General features: G+C 35.2%; 2 protein-coding genes across 2 annotated transcripts; both read left to right on the forward strand.

Annotated features, from left to right (window-relative positions):
- The first annotated feature begins 211 nt into the window (after positions 1-211).
- Positions 212-13,760, forward strand: cbwd (COBW domain containing). Its single transcript, XM_051904234.1, has 16 exons — positions 212-493; positions 782-898; positions 1,122-1,208; positions 1,500-1,596; positions 2,277-2,368; positions 3,556-3,615; positions 3,706-3,743; positions 5,542-5,588; positions 7,585-7,671; positions 9,688-9,732; positions 10,421-10,477; positions 11,171-11,222; positions 12,703-12,771; positions 12,938-13,003; positions 13,139-13,268; positions 13,368-13,760. Exons 2-16 carry the CDS (start codon positions 799-801, stop codon positions 13,439-13,441), a joined length of 1,101 nt encoding a protein of 366 aa, XP_051760194.1. The 5' UTR covers positions 212-493; positions 782-798; the 3' UTR covers positions 13,442-13,760.
- Positions 13,761-13,836: 76 nt separating this feature from the next.
- On the forward strand, positions 13,837-18,769 carry foxd5 (forkhead box D5). The gene has a single exon (XM_051903652.1). It carries the CDS (start codon positions 16,278-16,280, stop codon positions 17,244-17,246), a length of 969 nt encoding a protein of 322 aa, XP_051759612.1. The 5' UTR covers positions 13,837-16,277; the 3' UTR covers positions 17,247-18,769.
- The last annotated feature ends 538 nt before the right edge of the window (positions 18,770-19,307 follow it).

Genomic DNA, 19,307 nt, shown 5'->3' on the forward strand with positions numbered 1-19,307 from the left:
AACATTTGAAATATATCAGTCTGTGTGTAATGAATGAATATAATATACAAGTTTCACTTTTTGAATGGAATTAGTGAAATAAATCAACTTTTTGATGATATTCTAATTATATGACCAGCACCTGTAGTTTGCTAAACAGCTGTTCTGATCTTTGTATAAATCAGGGCACACATTTGTTGTTAATTATCACCATATTTAATTTTATGCTTTATTTTATTGAATTGTTTGTATATTAATTTAAATACGTTAAATAAAGCGTGCAAATGTTCAACACGACAGTTTTACCATTCACATCAGGCACATAACATTAAATCCGTTTTTATATAGGAACTCTCACTAAGTCAATGCGCAGGTCGGACCGTGATTACAGACACACAGCATCTCGCCCCTCAAAGAAATATTGCGTTTTTTATTACAAACTGGACGACAGATCTTACTCTGCAAGTCACATTTTATAGGAATACTTCATCTAAAAGCTCTTATTTCGTAAAGTGTAAGTTGTCTTTTATTTATGTTTATAAGCTTCGAAATGAATGCATGGCGCTTGTAGATGTCTAGCGGTGCCAAACCGCACTGTATTGACAGCGAAAATGACAGCACATGTGTCTCTAAGATCAGAGTTCTTATCTGTCAAACATAGTGAAATATAATAATGTCAGATATATGTTCGACCTACCCTGAGTAATCTTGTCACTTAAGAATGAATGTCCTATCATATGCATTTATATATATGCCTCATTTAATCTGAACTCCAATTTGTGTGTTTCTGGATTCTCATTAGTTCAAAAGATCTCAGTAATGGAGGAGGAGGATGAATGTCCGGAATTAGTTCCCATCAAGGAGAAGCCTACCGGACCCACAGCTCAGATACCCGTTACCATCATCACTGGATACTTGGGTCAGCTTTTAAGCAGTGATCATGTCTATATCACTCCACTACTATAAGTGCATAGATAAAGCATACAAAAACCTTTTTTGAACTTAAAAATATGATTTATGTATAGTATTAAATTAAAATTTGCTCTATAATATGCAAATACAGGTTATTATATCCTTGCATAGAAGAAGCCATAATTTTACTCCCAGTGTCTTAATTTTATTTCTCTTTTTTCCATAAACAGGTGCAGGGAAGACGACGCTTTTGAACTACATATTAACAGAGCAACATAATAAACGAATAGCTGTCATACTTAATGAATTTGGTGAAGGTAAGTTATAAAATGAGCAAACTAATAAGAGATCAAAAGACCTCTAGTGTAGTTCTTATGCCTAGAATTTTTTTAATCCGTCCCTCTGGATCATGACCAGAAGAGGGCAGCAAATTCATTCTCTCTTTCCTCAATCAGTGCAGTAGAGTAGTAGGATCTTAATGCTCGTCAAGGACCCATATTTTAATTGTGATTTGGTCTCTTTAACATGTTCATCTCTTTGGATGTTCCATAAATATTTTGGCATATTTTTTGCACAGAAGTTACACAGAGGTTAAATCTCTCCTGCAGGCAGTGCTCTGGAGAAGTCTCTAGCCGTGAGTCAAGCAGGAGAGCTCTACGAGGAGTGGCTGGAGCTGAGGAACGGCTGCCTGTGCTGCTCTGTAAAGTACGCCCGTTCAGACTACCTCCGAAAACTGGGTCAAACTGTCTTTAAAGTATATGGGTGAATGTAGTGGGTGTGTGTCCTGTAGTTATGTGAAGAATAAATATAGTTCCATCTGGACCACACAACTATTGTTGGACTTTTAAGATGGATTAAATATAAACCCACTATTTCTGCTTGTCCATTACATTCCAGTAACTAAACTTTTGTCCTTGTTGTAACTACTCAATTTGATCCGCAAAACAAAATTGAGTTGTCGGAAATACTGGTTAACCTAGGTTTTTTTTTTTCTTCTTCTTCTTCAGTTTTGTGACTTTCTCATGTAGGTTATGAATGAATATACCTGCAAAGTTTTGACACTCTTAGGTGTTGTGAAATGCGGGTACCACATTTCTGACAATTTTGATGTTCGCGGGTCAATTTGTCCCCCAATTTCGTGGTTAACCACAGCTGCACAGACCCAAAATAAAAATAAAAAATTAGATTTTTAATGAGAAAAATTACTTGAGCTTCAAATCGACATATTAGACACTGTGACACTGAAGCATTTTACAATATATTAAAATAGAAAACTTATTTTAAATTGTAACAATATTTACAATTTCCAAACTTTTGAATGGTAGTGTATACTTGCATATGTTAATTTACGTCAGATAATACATTATCATCCCTTGCTTTTACAGAGACAATGGTTTAAAAGCTATTGAAAATCTAATGGAGAAGAAAGGAAAGTTTGACTACATCCTTCTAGAGACAACCGGATTGGCAGATCCAGGTATTTCATGTGCGCTAGCATACACTTCTTTGTAACACGACAAATTTCCTTGTTATGATAGCTAATGCATCCATTGACCAGCTTGCGCAAATGTTGCCATCTGTTATCTTTTTTTCTATGGGAGACTTCTATACGTTACATCCATGTTTACACAGATTTTTAGATTATGCAATATTTTATGGCTTAGATTGAATTAAATTCAATTTTAAGGAGTTGATTACTAGACTACCTTGTCTTAGTCCTCACTAGCATTTAGCTATTAAATGTAACATTTTTTACTTTGCAAGACAATTTAGACATCTTTGTGAATAGGAATTTTTCTCATACATAGCAAAAAGCACTATAAAACAATTGAGAGTGAAACCGAGATCAATGGAAAGGCTGGAAGATTCAGCATCTCTGCAGCCAGCCTGTGTACATGAGTGACAGATGTCAAGGGCCAGTGGCATGCAGGACCCTCAGACCTCAGACACAAGCCCCTCTTCACTGCTCTGCACTGTCATTAGCTGAGACAGGCCTGTCACTCCTGGGGGCCTCAGGGGGATAAGCCCCTCCCCTTACTCAGAAGATGCTTGTGGGCTGAATGGGTTATGTTTCTGATGTCTTTCAAGAACATTGCCTTCATTACACTTCTATCAAATATTTATACTGCTTTCTTATTCTACCTTGACATTTTGACAAAACTCCATTATGTGAACAAGATGGCCTCAAATTGTAACATGAAACTGTGAAATAACTTTTACAGGAAAAGTTGAAAAACATGGAAACAAACAAAATTTACCTTGTAGTTGAAAAATTTTAAGCCATCCATAAAATTTAGTTATGCATTTTAATGCGCATACCTACACCCACAACCCTTTTAAGTTGTGAGTTTTAAGGCAAGAAAGTGTTGAATAACTTGATAAACACGGCTAAACCTATGCTAAAATAAAATAAAACATAGAATATAACCAGATTATTTTTTTTTGCTGGACCTGAGTTCCATGAAATTAAATTTTGCATTATTTTTATTTTAAAAAATGTTAGTAGAATTATGGGATTTTTCCATTGTACTATACATTTACAGCGAATAGTGAAACAATTATAATTAATTATTTCAATTATATATATATATATATTATAATATGTATGTTTGTATATTTGTGATTTTGTACAATTGATTTATTTATTTATGTTTTGTAAACCAGGAGCAGTTGCTTCCATGTTCTGGGTTGATGCAGAATTAGGGAGTGATGTCTACCTGGATGGTAAGAACCCAAACTAATAAATGCTGCATCATTAGAAGTCATTAATGGTGTGCATGTCAAAATAACGCAGTTTCCTCATCTCCTACATAGGTATCGTAACGGTTATAGATGCTAAATATGGGATGCAGGTAAGTTGCTGATCCACACATTAATGCACACTGATGCACACTTGGACTCTATGCATCAACTTGTGTTGCTTTGCAGCCATAAACAGCTAACGCTAGAGAGCTATTTCACAGATTAAAGGGATAGTTCATCCAAAAATGAAAATTCTGTCATTAATTACTCGCCTTCATGTCGTTCCAAACCCTAAATTCAATCTGTTCATCTAAAAGCTAAAAATTAAAAAAAAATTCATCAAGTAAAAACAGTGTCAATAAAAAAAAAGGTAAATAAAAAAATTGATAAATTATAAGAAAACCTTTTAAAAAATGATTTTAATTTTATTTTATATTTTAATGAACACAAAAGTAATGAATCAGCACTACAAATGTAAAAACAAAAATGATAAAAGAGACATTATGATCCAGTTAAGAAGTCACTTTAAAAGGTTTGACATTAAATATCAAAATGTTTGATACTTCTTTGTTTTTAAAATAATTTGGACTAAAATAACAACTTTGGGAAACAACTCTGTATAAATGAATTACGTTGTGTAATACATATATACAGAGTATGTTATCTCTTTGCTTTAAATGGTCCATGTTACTTGAAGGCATTATGTTTGCTTGGACTCTACAGAAAAAAACATTTAATCTTCCAGTATCGTATCCCACTGAAATGTCTCCCCCCTTGCCGTTCCTCTTCACACTTCAGGCCGGGAGCAGGACAGTGGTACTGACACCTGGATAATAGGCTGCTATTTAGTGGTGTCAGTCTTGGCAAGTCAGTCTTTTTATTGCAGAGGTTGCACCTCTTGGCACTGCGGCCCTCTGGGGTTCTGTGAGTGCCTGTTGAGGTGAAGACAGGGGAGGGTTTGATAGAAACCAAAGAAATAATGGATATCAAGGCAAATCACTCTAATGGGCCTGTCACCCTTTGTCCTGATCTTTCATTGTCACTTGATATATTCAACCATATAAGAGATACTTTAGGGTGTGGGGGGCCCAGGTGAGGTGTCTCCTCTCAGGGTTTGACTTGCAGAGACATGCCCATCAGGTGCCCTTGTTTTCCTTGATCTCTGCCAGTCAGTTTGAAATTTGTGCAGACAGATGATGAGGCTTGTCTTGCTCCCAGAGCTCAATGTTATTACATATTGAACACAGACAATGAGACATCCCTCCTTCCAGTCTGCAGAGACGACTGGCAACATGTAGAATGAAATAAATTGGATTGTGTTCAATAACTGTTCAGAAGTTATAATATCATGGAAATTGGATTTCTTTTAGTGAGTTTGCATCTTGTGATCGCAAAATTGTCAGTTTGCTCACCTGCTCTGATGTTATAAAGACATTGTCAGGAAAGAAGCTGTACAGAAAGGAAACTTTTTTTTTTTTTTTTTGCTTTGTTTTGTTTTGTTTTTATAACCAGTGCATTTCTGATATTAAAATTCTATACTATTTTGTCTAAATAAATTAGAAATAAAAAAAAAACTAAAATATATTTTTTTTAATGCTACAAGTGAATTTAGACATCAAAACATTATAATGTGCACTAAGATAAATGGATATTCATTAAGAATGTTATAATATATATATGACATTAAAGATGGCATTTAAGAATGTTATAATATATATATATATATATATATAATAATTATATTCAGCTGAGAACCAGTATGGTTCAGATATGTTGTGCATCCCTGAAATATAATCAAAATAAAATGTATTTATACTATAGAAACTTGTATGATTTGAGACGTTTGTTGTTGTAATAGTTGTTTTGTATGTGTTATGTAATCATTGTCAAATCATTGTCATCTTGTAGCATCTAACAGAAGAAAAGCCAGAGGGTCTTATCAATGAAGCTGCCAGGTAAAACCTTATTTGATTCATTAATATCCTCCTGAGACACAGCCATGGACTTTTGTCCTCTGTAGAGGACATTATATTTTAATGAATTTCTCTGAGACCATACATGTCACAGTTTCAAAGAGCACATTCAGGGATTTTCAGAGATACCAAATGTTGACTGAATGACCAAATTTAGCACTCTTATGGATATATGACATCATTTTGTAATTATCATTTAAATCTGACTAATTTTCTGATTTTTTTTTTTTTTTTGTTGTTGTAAATGAACATATTTCTGTTACGAAATTGGGCATTGATTTCATACATGTCCTCTGTAGAGGACACCAGCACTTACAGCATGTTCATCAGACATTTTGGGGAGACACAACAAGTGAATAGGGAAAGAAATCATACAGTATATCAATAATATTCCTATGAAATATGAGATATTCTTATGAAAATGTTGCCAAGTTAGTACTCCCATTATTACACTTCTTTTTTCATTGCATGTTGCCCCGAGAACACATGAATATAGATGTGATGTATACTATAGATACATTGTACAGAATGGGAATACCCATTTATGGCCATGTTTACACATATATTGTATAAAGTAAAATAGTTTATCAAATCATTCTGTTATATCTTTCATAACATGGTTGAGAATCATCTTTATAAAAAGTTTGGTTAAAAAAATTTGATTGAATGAAAAACAGAAAAAACATTCTGGCTCTCATATATAAATATGATGTTAGTTAGTAGTGCTGGGTAGTAACTAATTACATGTAATCTGAATTACGTAATCAGATTCCAAAAAATAAATAACTTGTAATATATTCTTCTAAAAAAGAAGACTACAGTTACTTTTTTTATTGATTTCATGATTACATTATTCACACAGTGGCAGTAAATATCCATAATTTATTTGACTGAATTTGATTTTCCCTAATTGAATGAATGAATTTGTTTCTCAGTAATTCTTCCTTCATTTTATTTTTAAGAAGTGTTTTCTCAACATTGCACCATTGCATATCAGATCAACTCCTGACGTAATGTAATGTTTAATGCACTTCATGTTGCTGATAACAAAGAATGGTATATATTTTCTTCCTCTTTTTATTTTTATATCAAAATGGTACAAGATTATCCTATTCAAACCAATCTAATAAACAAGGTCAAAAGTAATCTAAAAATAGGAAGTCAGATTATATTACCTAAAATGTGTGATGCAATGGATTACTTTACTAACTGTAATTTTTGTCATGTAATTTGGAATCATCATTACAATAAATAAATCATTGTACATCATACAGTTCTATAAGAATCCAGAAGCCATTTTTTTCCCAATCACACCCAGTTTTTTTGAGCACCTCTTGTGTGGTCTTTCGAAATACTATTTGTGACTGTTATCTCTATTAAACATTACAGCTGGTACTAATGTTTGCGCAAAAACATATCCAATTCCAGCCCAGCTCCCTCCACCTCACCTGCTGCGGTCGGGGTGTTTTTGTTGGGGTTCGGAGGCTATCGGAATGCTCACAAGTGTCAGAGGCCATAAAAACCGCTTCTGCTCTCTGTTTATGTTTTCCTACCTCACAAAATGGTGGCGCCTTTTGAGTATGGCACGAACCATGCCACCCACACACGACTCAACAACAGGCAGGGGGATGGATGAAACACAACAAAGAGTGTTTACACACTTACACACACACATTTAGATACAAAGGGAGAGTGGGACATTGAACACGAGCAATAAAGAGAGTGACAAAAGAGAGAGAGAATGGGACGAGTTGTTCTCGTACTGTATTGTTCTATTGATGTATTATATGACTTTAATCACACATACTTGCGCACAGCAACTGTAGATGCACATAGAAGCAATTTGTTTTTTATGACGAATAATCCATATGCGACCCTCTGAGGTGTCGTCTGCCTTTGTCGTATACAGATTTAGGAAAGATGGGCAGCATTTATCAGGTGATTGTGAATGGGGCTGAATTCTGCTCTCTTTTTTTAGGCAGATAGCTCTTGCTGATTTGACCATCATCAATAAGACCGATCTAGTGAAGGAGACTGAGCTGGTGCAGCTCAGAGATACAGTGAGGTGAGAACTGTCAACCTTTATATTCCTATATGTTCTTATTAGGGATGTACTGATATTAAAATTCTGGCTGATAATGATTTTACCAATAAATGGGTGATATTGAAATTTTATACTATTATTATATTGTTTAAATAATTTAAAAAAATAAATAAATACAATCAAAATCAATCATTTTAAATGCTACAAGTGAATTCGGGCATCACAACGTTATAATGCACAGTATCCCAAAATGGATATTAATTTTGAGATTTGTTAAAGATTGCATTTAACAGTGTTATTAAATTATTAGTTATTTTAAAGATGTGCTTTCAGTGAATGTTGGTAGTACCTGCAAAGGTATAGTACTAATTCTACACTGGCATAATGTATTGGAATAATTAAAGGGTTAGTTCACCCAAAAATGAAAATTCTGTCATTTATTACTCACCCTCATGGCGTTCCACACCCGTAAGACCTTCGTTAATCTTTGAAACACAAATTAAGTTATTTTTGATTAAATCCGATGGCTCCGTGAGGCCTACATAGCCAGCAATAACATTTCCTCTCTCAAGATCCATTAATGTACTAAAAACATATTTAAATCAGTTCATGTGAGTACAGTGGTTCAATATTAATATTATAAAGCGACGAGAATATTTTTGGGTTTTCGAATCAGCTGTTCGGAGCGCTAAAGTCACGTGATTTCAGCAGTTTGCCGGTTTGACAAGCGATCCGAACCATGATTCGATACGCTGATTCATTATGCTCCGAATCTTCCTGAAGCAGTGTTTTGAAATCGGCCATCAGTCGTTATTTTGTTTTTTTTTGCGCACCAAAAATATTCTCGTCGCTTTATAATATTAATATTAAGCCACTGTACTCACGTGAACTGATTTAAATATGTTTTTAGTACATCTTCGATGATCTTCGATCTTGAGAGAGGAAATGTCATTGCTGGCTATGCAGGCCTCACGGAGCCATCGGATTTAAACAAAAATATCTTAATTTGTGTTCCGAAGATTAACGAAGGTCTTACTGGTGTGGAACGGCATGAGGGTGAGTAATAAATGACATTATTTTCATTTTTGGGTAAACTAACCCTTTAATTACTCACCCTCCTGTCGTTCCAAACCCGTAAGACCTTCGTTCATCTTCGGAACACAAATTAAGATATTTTTGATGAAATCTGAGAGGTATATGACTCGTCCATAGACAGCAATTTAATCAACACTTTGAAAGGTACTAAAGACATTGTTAAAGCAGTCGACGTGACTGCAGTGGTTTAACCTTAATTTTATGAGGCGACGAGAATACTTTTTGTGCGCAAAAACAAAACTAGAGTAATGACTTTGTTCAACAATATCTTCTCTTCTGTGTCATTCTTATACTGAGTCAGCGTTCTGATGTAGAACCTGGATGCGCTGAACGTAAACAGCGTAGGAGAATGACACAGAAGAGAAGATATTGTTGAATAAAAATTATTTTTGTTTTGTTTTTGTGCACAAAAAATATTCTCGTCACTTCATAAAATGAAGGTTGAACCACTGCAGTCACATGGACTATTTTAATGATGTCTTTAGTACCTTTCTGGACCTTGACAGTGGTAATTAAATTGCTGTCTATGGAGGAGTCAGAGAGCTCGGATTTCATCAAAAATATCTTAATTTGTGTTCCAAAGATTAATTAAAGTTTGGAACGACATGAGGGTGAGTAATTAATGACAGAATTTTCATTTTTGGGTGAACTAACCCTTTAAAGTTGCTTTTAAGAAGGTACCCGATTCATATCTAGGTACCAGAATATGTTAGATTCTTGAGGGTAGACTCATTGGATTTTCAGAAATGAGTAAAAACCATCCAGAACACCCTGACAACCACATAGCCACATCCTGACAACCAAACATAACACCTTAGTGTTGTAATCTTGACCTTCAAACTTCTCACATTTGCTTCAGAAACTGTAAAAATCTAGTTGTAATGATAACTTTATAGATGTCTTTGAGTTTGTTTTACATGTGCTCTGTCTTCTTCATTATAGATCAATAAATGGGCTCGTAAAGATTTTGGAGACACAAAAATCCAGGTGAGGTGATATGCAGAAACCACCAACACAAAACATGCACTTTATTCTGATCCATGGTAAAATGGTGTGCGTATTGTACCATGTTTTTAAGCCAATTCAAACTTTCTTTTTACTTAAAATATTGATCAGATAAAATACATACTGTCAAGACATTTAAAGCAGTTAGATTTTAAGACCTGTAATCTGATGTGTACACTACTATAAAAAAGGTCGGTAATTTGTTTTTTAATGTTTTTGAAGGAAGTAAAATGACAGTAAAAACAGTAATATTGTGAAATATTATTACAATTTAAAATAACTGTTTTCTATCTGAATATATGTTAAAATGTAATTGATTCCTTTGATGGCAAAGCTGAATTTTCAGCATCATTACTCCAGTTTTCAGTGTCACATGATCCTTTAGAAATCATTCTAATATGCTGATTTGATGCTCAAGAAACATTTCTGAGAACATTTCTCAAGAAACACATCACTTTATTGCATCCTTGCTGAATAAAATTTAAAAAATCTTTCTGACCCCAAACTTGAACACTAAACAATTTCATAAATTGACCTATGAAAAAAAAGCCAGTTTTTAGGCTTGTCCTACCATTAAGATGCTCTTTATCTTCTTACCTATTAATAACATCAAAGACAGACAAAGTAATTATATATAAATACAAATTAAGTGTATTTTCCTTTCTCTTAGGGTTGATCTGTCTCAAGTATTAGATTTACATTCTTTTGATACCAAAGATGGCACAAGGTAAGTGTTTTTGGAAGAATACTTGCAACAATTACAGTACTTGATTCTTACTGAAAGTATAGTGGCGATTCTGTTCACCAGAATTTTTTCCCAGAGGATTTTGTGCATCTGACGAGGATCAAACACTCCATTAGCTCATGCTAATGTTGATGACTTACACAAAAACAAAAAATGAAACACCCTTTTTAAGAGTAATTACAGTGAGACAGAGTAAATGTGAATGGCTCAGCCCAGCTGCAGAGGATTATAGCCGGTGTCCGCAGTAAAGGTACAGAAGCACATCCACGCAGACTGCCTTTCAGCCCCGACTGTGGCCCATTTGCCCCCCTCAGCACAGGCTGCTTGTCTGGGATGACCCCCCTCTGGTCTGCTGCCCGACGAATAATCCACAGAGCTACGTTTGCCCTCCCTGAGGGGTCAGAGCCCGCTCTCCCGCTCCCACACGCGCTTTCTTCTTCTTTCTTTCTGTATTAAGCTCAATCTTACTGTTAAACCCAAAAGCTCCTCCGCATCACACCAGCACCGGGATTAGGGGCTGTCAGTGTAGTCAAACCCTTTGAGAGGTTTTAGCTAAGACTGTACATCTGTCTGATGCATTTGTGTATGTAAGAGGATGTTGTTTATTGAAGGTATTTGACATCAATCAATGTGCTTGTTTCACATTTAAATGTCTTGAAATCTTGTGTTCTGCAGGTTAGCTGAAAAGCTGCAGCTGGTAAAAACAAGCCAACCACATCTAGACAAGGTGAAGATGATTTGTATTATGACATTTTGAATTGGCATATTGAATATTTATCACATCTGAGGAAAAAACAGTCCAGCTTCTCTTTGTACAAGGATCCTCTAGGGGTTTGTTTAAACTAGGAGCTTCATTAAATGTTAAATGTCCTCAACTTCCCCCTATCCTTGAACCAAACTCTCCATAGGAGTTCTTAATATTAGATGGGTCACTTTCCCGCATCCACCCAGTCTGTCCCACCCTCCCCCTTCAGAGCCAAGCTTCACTGCTCTTTTCATGTAAATGAGAGCCCTGTTTTCTCTTGTTATTCCACAGGAAAAAAGGAAGTGTGTAACTTTTAGCACAGACAAACAATGGTTTAAGTATCTGTAAAGGGCCCATGTAACGCCCCAGAGAACTACAGCAGAATGGGCGCTAAAGCAGTGCAAGTGTTTAACACCAAGGGGAAATTCATTCAAGTGTTGTACTGATGCTTTTAAAGATAGAGGCTTTATTAGTAATGTTTAGGTGTACAAACAGAAATGATTAAAATCCCTTTTAAATTTCTGCTGATGATTTTGTTGCCTTTTATGGCATAAAATCCACCCGATAGCACAACAAAAGCAGCATTCTTACACTACCGTTCAAACTGTTTTTTTAAGAAATTAATACTTTAATTCAGCAAGGATGCGTTAAAATGTGACCAGTCATAAGGGTAAATTTTTTTTAAATTGATATTTATACAGCATCTGAAAGCTGAATAAATAAGTTTTCCATTGATGTGTGGTTTGTTAGGATAGGACAAGATATGGCTGAGATACAACTATTTGAAAATCTGGAATCTGAAGGTGCAAAAATAAAAATATTGAGAAAATTTGCCTTTAAAGTTGTCAAATGAAGTCCTTAGCAACTTACAGAAATAGATTTTTTATATTTTTACAGTAGGAAATGTACAACATATCTTCATGGAAAAAGATCTTTACTTAATATCCTGATGATTTTTGGCATAAAAGAAAAATCGATAATTTTGACCCATACAATGTATTGTTGTCTATTGCTACAAATATACCCGTGCGACTTATGACTGGTTTTGTGGTCCAGGGTCACAAATGATCAAAAGTGACTGTAAAGACATTAATAATGTTACAAAAGGTTTAAATGCTGTTCTTTTGTACTTTCTATTAATCAAAGAATCCTGAAAAAAATGCATCATAGCACAACTGTTTTTAACATTGATAATAATCAGTAAATCAGCATATTAGAATGATATCTGAAGGATCATGTGACACTGAAGACTGAAGTAATGGCTGCTGAAAATTCACAAGAATAAATTACACTTTAAAATACATTCAAATATCTTACCAACTCCTAACTTTTGAATGATAGTGTACAGTACATTTGTAATGTCACTTGACTCGTTTGAAAATGTTTGTGATGCTCCTTTCGTATTTGGTGATCATTTCTGACAAATGTTTAATGTTTGGGTTATGTATTTGCTTTATTTCAGAGTATGCTGACTGTAACATTTGAAGTACCTGGCAGTGTGTCAGAAGACCTATTAAATATATTCATTCAGGTACAAATACAGCATATAAAAGCACATAAATAAAATATTTTTTAAAATGAAATATTTACACATTTACACCTTTACAAAACGTCTTGAAAATGTACTTTTTTTTTTTTTTTTTTTTTTTTTTTTTTTTTTAGAGAGAAATGAAAATTTTTTTTTTTTTCTTCTGTAGAACCTTCTATGGGAGAAGATATTTAAGAACAAAGCAGGACTGTCAATGACCGTTATCCGGTTAAAGGTGAGGATACAGTCATCTGTATATTCTTTCATTATGTCAGATGCCAAATAATCATGACTTCTTTGAAGAAGCATTGCCTTTATATATCAACAATATATCATGTGTTCTCAGTGTAAATGATGTGTGTTGTGGCAGGGGATCTTCTCTATCCAGCAAAAACAGAAGAAGGTGATGTTGCAGGGGGTCCATGAGCTTTATGAGCTGGAAGAGACTCCAGAGTTCTGGGCAGATCACGAGCCCAGACTCAACCGACTCGTCTTCATAGGTGAGTTTAGACCGTCTGCAAGTGCTTCCAGATATTAAGATAAATGCCTATATAGAACACTTTGTAAAATGCCTAATGATTAATCTCGTCTTAATTCAGGTCGAAACCTTGATGGCGAGATTCTGAAGGAGGAGTTCATTTCAGCCGTGTCAAATAAAGACAGCGTGGAGTAGATGATGCCTGACTGAAATTGTGCACAATCTACCAGGCCACGTATAAAACCATACAACACCAACAACCTCTAAATCATAAGACATTTGTGAAATCACTGAAAATGCAGCTGTTATTTGCAAACCACAGGGAGTTTGCAAATCTTGCAGCAGCTTAATAGGTGCTTATCATGCTCCATAATGTTTTAAATGAAAAAAGTGGTCAAATCTGACACTTCTCTTAAACGTGAAGAATGTATACTAAAAAATCCTTTAAAGGGATAGTTCACCCAAAAAATGAAAATTCTGTCATCATTTACTCACCCTCAGGTTGTTCCAAACCTGTATAAAATTCTTTGTTCTGCTGAACACAAAAGATATTTTACAGAATGTTTGTAACCAAGCAGATCTCGCCCCCCGTTTACTACCATAGTAGGGAAAAAAAATACTATGGTAGTCAATGGGGGGCGAGATCTGCTTGGTTACAAACATTCTTCCAAATATCTTCCTTTGTGTTCAGCAGAACAAAGAAATTCATACAGGTTTGGAACAACTTGAAGAGAAGTAAATTATGACAGAATTTTCATTTTTTGGGTGAACTATCCCTTTAAGCATCTCTATGCCACATTTCAAACCATGTCTTAAACACAAATTGTAATTTATTTCACATTTACATTATTATTTTTCTCCAAATACATGTCTGGAAATGCATTATATTTTGGAGCTAGCGAAAAACCCATAGTCTTTATTTTAAGAGTATGTTGTTATTTAAACAATTCATTTGGGTGATCAATTACTAATCATTTTACTTAGGCTTTTTCAGAGTGTAAAGTGTAAAATAACAGTAACCAGTAAAATAAATGTAGTCTTGAGTTACTTGGCTTACTCTTCTAAAGTGTTAAATTTGTGTCTTTTTTCAATGTGAGAACCATCTTTATAAGCACCCACTTAACACTTTCTGTGATGAGGTGAAAAATGGCTATTTAACAAACATTGCGAAAATTGGTTGGCAGTTTACTTTTTGTTGAGTGTCTCTAATGCAACATACATTATGATAACTAAGCAAAAGAAAGCTTAATTAACTTATAAATGTATACATTGAATGTAACATAAGCCGCTTTGGATAAAAGTTTCTTCAAAATGCATAAATGTAAATGTTAGTTCTTTACATAAAAAAAATGTTCACAAAATATGCCAAAATATGTTGCTGTAATATGTTATATAACATAATTTAATGATGTGCTAGCAACTGTTGTAAGAAATATTTTAATACAATTAATCACTATAAATTATTTACTGAATCTTTTTTGGTGTTATTAGAAACCTTAACATTCAATACAAACACTATAAGATCGTTGGATTTCTTATCAATGAGTGGTGTAAATAGTTCTGTTAGTTTACACAACTTTCAAGTACTCATACATTTACATGCATCCACTTCCACACCATCCACAGCTGAGGAAGTGGACGGTGGGCTCCGACCTTTTCATTTGCAATTGAGATGACTGTGAACAGTTTTAACACATATCCGCGCACAAGAAGGTTTGCTTTGAGGATTGCTGCGCTCATTCATGCCCTCCAATAAAACTCGCTCCTGGCCTGTAGCCTAAAGCTGCGCCGTTTCCTTTTTGATTCTGATGTTGATAGGCTCGTTTACCGGCATTCTTCTTTCAATGCGGGGAGCCGGGCCATGGCCATTTTCATGGTCACACCACCTGCGGGTATCTTGAGGTGACAAACCAAACGAAACCCAGGGGGTATCGAGGAAAAAATCAGTCTTTTAAACCGGTAGTTAGGCGTGGTGTGAAAATTCACCATCACACGTCCCAGCTCCCACTGCGCAAACCTGCTTCTGAATTGGAGAGGAGTCCTAAAAGATCGAGTAACGTAGCTGTCGTAATAAAAGATTCAATGATGTGACGCTTTTTTTTTTTTTTTTTTTTGTGGTCCGGATCTAAAACTCATCAATTTGATCCAAAAAAAAAAAAAAAAAAAAACGGTTGAAAACGCAATTTGTATAATAAGCATATTTCATTTGTTGAATTACAATTATGTCAATGTGGTTCAACTGTCTGTAGATTAACAGGCTTAAATTAGCCTATATTTAATCATTAGGCATATGTATTAAAATAAGAACTGATTTTTTATTTTTTATTTTTTATTTTTTTTTATTATTGTAAACATTATTTAAGTTTAAAAACAAAGCCAGTGTGGCATAACTAAGAAAAGCATTTTGGTGTCATGTAACAAGAAATGTAACTATAAAATAGACCCAAAACATAAAAACTTAGTTCAGGTCAAATAACGTCACAAAAAATAGGCCTATTAAAAATAAAACATTAATGCTAAAATATATATTGCATATAACATATGTTTGAAAATAATTACGTTATTAGCGTGTTGGCATAAGCATTTTAAAGATGACGTAAGTGCATTTAATATTTCAATTCTGAAGGATAAATGGCTTTTAATATTAAGGATAAAAATGTCTTGAAATCTCATTAAAAGCTCATAAAAGTTGACCCTATTAAAGTAATTAGCTAATGTTATCAAATATGGCTAATAATACACGTTTGTTGCTATACAGTATTAGTATAGCGCCCATACAGATGCTCTAATGGGATGTTTAGGAGCCACATCTCATCTGCGAATTGTTTAAGCAGGTCAAAGCCCCCCACACCTGCCTGCCTATCCTGAATCCCTGCGGTGACACTCCACTCCTATTGGTCTGACCATCGGCGGACCAAAGACAGAATGCGTGTGGCCTCTCATAAATAGCCCTCATTTCCATGAGTCCTGCAAACCGACCACAACCTTCACCAACCACAAGTCGCGTCCAGCACATTTGGGGTCTCCAACCATGACCCTTACACAGGATTACGAAGAAGTGCAGCGTACCCCCGTCTCGTTTGAAGACGATGAAATGAACATAGTTGGAGGAGACCACAGCGATAGCGACCGAGAGTATTTCATCATGCCTTGCGGCGACCCCACGGAGGTGGATCACTCAGGGTCCGAGTCTTCAGGAGAGAGTGAGAGTAGCTTCTCCACCACGTCCGCTCCAAAACAAACCTCCGCCGTCAAGCCTCCGTATTCCTACATCGCTCTCATAACCATGGCCATCCTCCAGAGCCCGATGAAGAAACTGACCCTCAGCGGCATCTGCGACTTCATCAGCAACAAGTTTCCCTACTACAAGGAGAAGTTCCCTGCGTGGCAGAACTCCATCAGACACAACTTGTCACTCAACGACTGCTTCATTAAGATCCCGCGAGAACCTGGAAACCCGGGGAAAGGGAACTACTGGTCCCTGGACCCTGCGTCTGAGGACATGTTTGACAACGGCAGCTTTCTACGCAGAAGAAAAAGATTCAAGAGGAACCAACCCGAGTTCACCAAAGACAACCTGGTGCTCTACCACCCAACGTTAAGTTATCGAGCATATGGGCGACCTTACTGCGTTTCTGGGCCGGTGCCAGCCCAGGCTAATCCTACTGGATATTTGCCAGTGCCGGATGGCATCATGGTGCCCCCTCCATATTTCCAGTATCAGACTCTCAACATTAAGGTCCACGAAGCTCCAGAAATCCAACAAAGGCCCGAGCCCAAGACTCAGAAGTGTTCGTTCAGCATTGACAGCATCATGGCTAAATCAACGGCGTCTCCTCACAAAAACTCTCCTCATCATCTCACACCTGACTACAGTTATGTATTTCCCAGGCCAACGTCATGCGTCACTCCAAGTTTGTTACCGGTGCCAACAAGGACTCCTCTGCTCAAGACTGTTCCTTTCACAGAAACTCTGCGGATGGTGTATCCTCACTGTTGAACTGTCTGGAGGAAAAAAAGAAAACTCTTGTCATTTTAAATAGGATTTTTCTGTCATTGCTCTTATATGATAGTTTTAATGTAAATAAATAAATGGTAATATATTTGCTAGTCCTGGAAAGTGGATGTATTAAAATGCCTGTTTAAATAAACCATCATTGTCAAAATTCAATTATGAGTTCTCGTTATTCGTTGCAATTATCTCGTGTTAAAGTTTTCAGTAGATAATTAAATGAAATAGCAGGGCTAAGTACGTTTTGCTCATTCAACTTTATCTTATAAAGCCAAAACCCTGGCTATTTTTAGATCGCTTTTGGAAAAAGGTTGCCTTTATACTGCAATTCAGTACATATTGGCCTACAGATTTCCCTCTGTCAATGCAAGCAAGTCATTTGCTACCATTTTATGTCCACTAGATGGAGACTGAAGCTTGTGAAATCAGTCGCATTCAATGCATTGATTTGAGTTGAGACGCATGTGCTTGATCGATTATTTCGATTGATTTGCTTTACTTGAAAAATATAGGATAGTAATCACTTTATACAATCTTATAGGCTATAATCTGTCATTTTCAGCATTAACAAATAGTTGTCACACTTGCGTGGACAAGCATGCCTAACCTCCTAAGTATTAGTATTTAGTATTTTTTCATGTCCTTACATTGTTTAGACTGAGCATAAGAAACAAATTGTTTTTTTTTAAATATATTTTATTCATATGTTATGCTATGTCCTAGTAAGTGGACTCCAGGACTCAGTTGTTTAAAAAATAAAATGACATGTATAGGCAAAATCAGTGGGACTTTTTTTTTTTTTTCATCGACCAATCAGGTTTTAGGATGTTTTAACCAAACTTTGTTTAAAGATGATTCTCAACTGTTATGAAAGATTTAATGGAAAGAATTGATATACCATTTTACTTTATTCAATATGTGGGTAAAATGCCCATACATGGGGTTTCCCATTCAATGCAATGTATCTATACATTATCTAATTTGCATATTAATATGTTCTTGGAGCAACATGTAATGAAAAAAGAAGTGTAATAATGGAAGTAATAGTTGGCAACATGTTTATAATATGTAATATTTCATATAGGAATATTGATATGTAATTTCTTTCCCTATTGTTGTGTCTCCTAAAATGCCTGCTGAACATGATTTAAGTCCTGGTGTCCTCTACTGACATGTGAAATCAATGTCCTGTTTTGTAACAGAAAGTCATATTTTGATTAGAAACCCCATAACATTTTCCTGATTTATAACAAACAATTTGAAAATTAGTCAGATTTAACTAATAATTACAAAATATTATCATATTTCCATCATTCAGTCATTTTTAAAGACCAAAGAGAATTTGTTGTCCCGGTGAAACCTCCAAACATTTGGTATCTATGAAAAGCCCTGAATGTGCTCTTTGCAGGACATCCAGACTTAAAACTGTGACATGTTGTCAGAGAAATTCACTAATATAATGTCCTCGTACGATGACAGAGGGATACAGGAGGTTAAAATAATAAGAAACAAAATAATTCATGAAACAATGATAATGCAAAAGGTAGAACACACAAATATGAAACCATTGTTTTGTCCAACAACAACAACACAAAATTTAATTAAAAATGCAACACAGCTTGCCCCAACCTGACACTTATGAAAAATATCCTTGTCCCCAGAACACAGTTTAAACTTTCATCCTTAGGTTACATTTGACTGTTGTTTCAATGTATTTCATTGTTGAGCTATTACGAAACATGATACAGGACTTTAGTCTGAAGGAGTGATTTCACAAAATTATTGTAATTTAAGAGGGTTTTGAATTAGATGTTTGAAACCAACCCACAAACACATTGTTAGAGAAAACACACATACCCTAACTGGACTTTTGACTCGAACCCTACTGAGAAACAGCTCTTGTGCCAACTTGCCCCGCTTTCTCTTATCTGTTTTTGGCATTGGAAACTTTACTCAGTTTATTACTTCTCTCATTCCTTTCTGTCTTGTTTAATGTTACATTTTATGAATGTTATGACATTTCTGCCTGTGATCCAGTGTGAGTCAGGT

The sequence above is a fragment of the Ctenopharyngodon idella genome, chromosome 8, assembly GCF_019924925.1.
Source record: "Ctenopharyngodon idella isolate HZGC_01 chromosome 8, HZGC01, whole genome shotgun sequence".
Classification (NCBI taxonomy): domain Eukaryota; kingdom Metazoa; phylum Chordata; class Actinopteri; order Cypriniformes; family Xenocyprididae; genus Ctenopharyngodon; species Ctenopharyngodon idella.